Source organism: Phoenix dactylifera, chromosome 3 (genome assembly GCF_009389715.1).
Source record: "Phoenix dactylifera cultivar Barhee BC4 chromosome 3, palm_55x_up_171113_PBpolish2nd_filt_p, whole genome shotgun sequence".
In the NCBI taxonomy this organism is placed as follows: Eukaryota; Viridiplantae; Streptophyta; class Magnoliopsida; order Arecales; family Arecaceae; genus Phoenix; species Phoenix dactylifera.
In genome coordinates, this window is record NC_052394.1 from 4,242,749 (window position 1) to 4,246,896 (window position 4,148).

The window sequence follows — 4,148 nt, forward strand, 5'->3', positions numbered from 1 at the left end:
CGACATGCATCAAAATAAGCGCCCCGAGATTTCCCGTTCGATGTGCCTTGAAATCCTTCGGGACCGTCTGATGAGTTGTCGATTTCGTACTGCTGGTCCACTGTAGAGGTGTGGCGGGGCCGTTTCGGTTGGCCGGCTCATCAGAGCAGACGCTTCTATTTACCGAGCCGGATTCCCAGATCAGAATCCAAATGGGAACCGCGATGTGCATCGCCCCCTTCTTTGGTCGGTGGTCCCGCCCAAGTCCGGCGGCCGCACACGGAATGCCAGATCGCCAGTCCGTCCCCACCGGGCCAGCCATGCTCCCAGGCGCTCCAAAATAAATATTCCACCCCGAGGCCTCATCCATCATCATAATTGTTACCCCTCCCGACTGCAATAATTTTAATTTTTTTTTCTTGTTGGACCCTGGCTGCAAGAATTCATACCTCTACCTCTCCTCTTCAACTCAAGCCTGTCCCCTCCCGCTTCTGTCCCTGGAAACCAGTGTTTCACAGGGGTATAAACCAGCGAATCCCCAAAAGAACTCCAGCCTTCTCTTCCTCTCCTTCGCCTTGTATCTCTCTCTCTCTCTCTCTCTCTCTCTCTCTCTCTCTCTAATTCAAATGTCAATGGAGCAATCGCCGATCTTTCGGCCCGAGCCGTCTCCCAAGCCGACCAAGAGGTCCCTGATGAGCTCTCTAATGGAGGCCGGCGCCACCACTCTGCAGCGCCCCTCTTCCTTCAAAGAGGACTCCTATTTGGCTTCCAATCTCAAGCCCGGAGAGCAAAGAGCCCTCCAAGAGCTCAAGAATCTCCTCTCTTCGTCTTCCTCGTCGAAACCTCTCACAATGTGGGGGGTTCCGCTTCTCGGGCCGGCTGCAGACGAGAGGGCCGACGTGGTTCTGCTGAAATTTCTCCGGGCGAGGGATTTCAACGTGGCCCAGGCGCACGCGATGCTGGTCCGGTGCGTGGAGTGGAGGGAGGAGTTCGGGGCGGACGGCGTCGTCGACGAGGAGCTGGGATTCAAGGAGCTGGAAGGGGTGGTGGCCTACCTGCACGGCCGGGACCGGGCCGGCCACCCGGTCTGCTACAACGCCTACGGCGTCTTCAAAGACCGCGAGATGTACGACCGGGTGTTCGGCGACGGGGAGAAGCTGAAAAGATTCCTCCGCTGGAGAGTCCAGGTGATGGAGCGCGGAGTCCGGCTGCTCCAGCTCCGGCCGGGCGGGATCAACTCCATCATCCAGGTTACGGATCTTAAAGACATGCCCAAGAGGGAGCTCCGGGTGGCCTCCAACCAGATCCTCTCCTTGTTCCAGGATAACTACCCCGAGATGGTCGCCAGAAAGGTAGATCTTTGTTGGATTCTCGGAGGATTTAATTTTTCTTCTTTTTTTTTTTTTTACTTCGTCTAGGTTTGATTAATTCTCATATGTGCAGGTGTTTATAAATGTGCCGTGGTATTTTACTATGCTGTATGCGATGGTCAGTCCCTTTCTGACGGAGAGGACCAAGAGCAAGTTCGTCATCGCCAAAGAAGGGAATGTGGCCGAGACCCTTTACAAGTAATTTATTAACCAACCCCTCCTGTATGCGACTCTTTGGCGTCCTTGGATGGGTTCTATACTTTGCAACCGATCCATTCTTAAATGCTGTTCTGATTCCTTAAACTAGGTTTATAAGGCCGGAGTTCGTGCCGGTCCGGTATGGAGGGCTGAGCCGGCCCGGGGATCTGCAGGACGGTCCCCCCAAACCGGCATCCGAGTTCACCATCAAGGGTGGAGAGAAAGTAAACCTCGAAATCGATGGCATTGAGGTATTTTTCTATCTCTTTAACCGAAAACTCTCCTCAAAATTTTTGAATCCTTCGACTCTTATAGTCTCATTTGAATGCCATGCCAAGAGCGAGATCATGTGCCCTGTTCACATGGTAGGGCTGTTGTGTTTTGTGACTCTGTCACGGGACGCCTATATTTCCTTAACTACTTGCATGTAGGGTTAATGTGAGATCGTAATTTGGATTAAGGCTGGAGCCACCATAACTTGGGACATTGCGGTGGGGGGATGGGACTTGGACTACGGCGCCGAGTACGTGCCGAGAGAGGAGGGGAGCTACACGATTCAAGTGGAGAAGACGACGAGGATTCCGGCGAGTGCTGAGGAGCCGATCCACAACGTCTTCACGTCGAAGGAGGCCGGGAAGTTGGTGCTGTCCGTAGACAATACCAGCTCCCGGAGAAGGAAGGTGGCGGCCTACCGATACTTCGTCCGCAAACACGCTGTTTAGTTACAGAGTTGGGAACTTGGGACTGATTTAGCTTCTTGTTTTACTTGATAACTAGGATAGCTGTTTTCATCTTTTGATGTTGATATATGGAGATGCACCTTTTTTTCCCCCTCTGTTAAACATAGCGAATAAGTTGAATATTTTATGTATTACCCAGAAAAAATGGTACTTTGTTGTGAAGTCCTCCTGTGTTTGTGCTTCCGAGTCCTCATTGCTGAGGCCAAGGCAAAGCCGGATGTGCGCCTAATCATAACTTGTGGGTTTTAATGCGTGGAAAGGGTACTTGACAACAAAAATAGATCTGCCTTCTGAAAAAAAAAAGACAACAAAAAGAGGGCTTGGGGCATGTGTTGGTGTGCTTTTTGCTAGCATAAGCAAGTTAGGGCCCAAATGTGGAGACGTAGAGTCATCATTTCTATCACAGTTCATGGTCTCATCCAAACAAAAATTAGTTGAAAAATATTATTAATTTTTTAAAATTTTATATAAATATTCAAAAAAATTTCGCTACATAGCAAATATAAAATTAAAAATACATCCACATAGATTTCTATATTTTTTTTGTTTAAACTTGCCTCGCTAAAAATTCAAATTTAATCATAAGTACCACAATCATTCTATGATATTATTTAGTATTTCTTAATCCATATAATTTATGGGCTGAATTTCAGAATCTCATCTAAAAAAATAGGTATAAGATATTATTTGGATTTTTTAGTCTCATATAAATATTCAAAATTTACTTAGTGCATAACTGATATAGGGCTAAATATACGTCCACGCATATTCTTACAATTTCAATTATATTTAAAATGTAAATAAGATAAAATATTTATAATATGAATCTACTCGCCCTAAGGATCTCAAGGCACCTAATTATCCTACTTTAACCTGTTCTCGATTTAAGTATAAGATTAATGCACCAGATAAATATTTAGAATTACAGTTTCAAAAAGGGTCGCACTAGGTTTTCAGATGAAGGTTGGCTATGTAGGTAGGGAGAGATTGTTTTCATATTTTGACACTTAGATTATAATAGAGCGATGTCGTTGCACCAACCCTTACCTTCTTAGTTACAGTTCAACAAATATCAGCATGCACATTTATTATGTTATGGTTGAAGCATGAAAAGCACAATTTTACCTACATGTCAGCTTCTTATTTGGTTAGGCTGTCTCAATATTAAACCAAATTCTTCATTTGTTGCTACAGCTTAAAGTAACAAATAGAATTTATCCATTGGTCTAACCATATATGTTTCTCGGAGAGTTGGCACGCCATGATTTTTATTAATACCCTGTTTGGATGTCGGATTAAGATGCCCCGAGAAAAGATGTTTGCTCCTGAGGAAATCTTAAGAGCCGAAAGAAAGCGGGTGAAGAAATTTGAGAAAGTTGAGATTGGAGACCATTATCATTCTTTTTTTTTTTTTTGAGGCAAGTCATTTCCAATTGAATATTTTACCCAAAATCTTCAGGATTATTGATTCCTCGTGTGCTCCTCAACTGCCAAGCAGAGTGGGGGAGTTATGTCTTTATATTTAGAAACAATGTGCTGATATAAAGGAGTAATAAAGATATTGGATTTGGGATATAGTTACTGTAGTCTTAATACTGGATAGTCTTAAATAATTAATTTATAGTTAATAATTCTAATGCAATATGTCTTATATTTTTTCCTTGGTTTAGAAGCATCTCTTCCGTTTTAGATTTTCTTAGTTTATGTATACTAATATTTGTTTTCAAAGTTTTTGAGTTCTCTCTCTTTTGCTAAAATCTGGTGATCCCTCAGAGTGCATTAGAGGAATTAGAGTGTCGAGCACCATGCATAGCAAAATCTATAGTATAAGCAGACGCGGACTGCGATACTTTTCGGATTA

At 44.3% G+C, this 4,148-nt stretch overlaps 1 protein-coding gene across 1 annotated transcript; it reads left to right on the forward strand.

Annotated features, from left to right (window-relative positions):
* Positions 1-348: 348 nt before the first annotated feature.
* Positions 349-2,449, forward strand: LOC103717509 (patellin-6-like). The gene is made up of 4 exons (XM_008805933.3): positions 349-1,331; positions 1,423-1,547; positions 1,657-1,798; positions 2,009-2,449. Exons 1-4 carry the CDS (start codon positions 606-608, stop codon positions 2,267-2,269), a joined length of 1,254 nt encoding a protein of 417 aa, XP_008804155.2. The 5' UTR covers positions 349-605; the 3' UTR covers positions 2,270-2,449.
* The last annotated feature ends 1,699 nt before the right edge of the window (positions 2,450-4,148 follow it).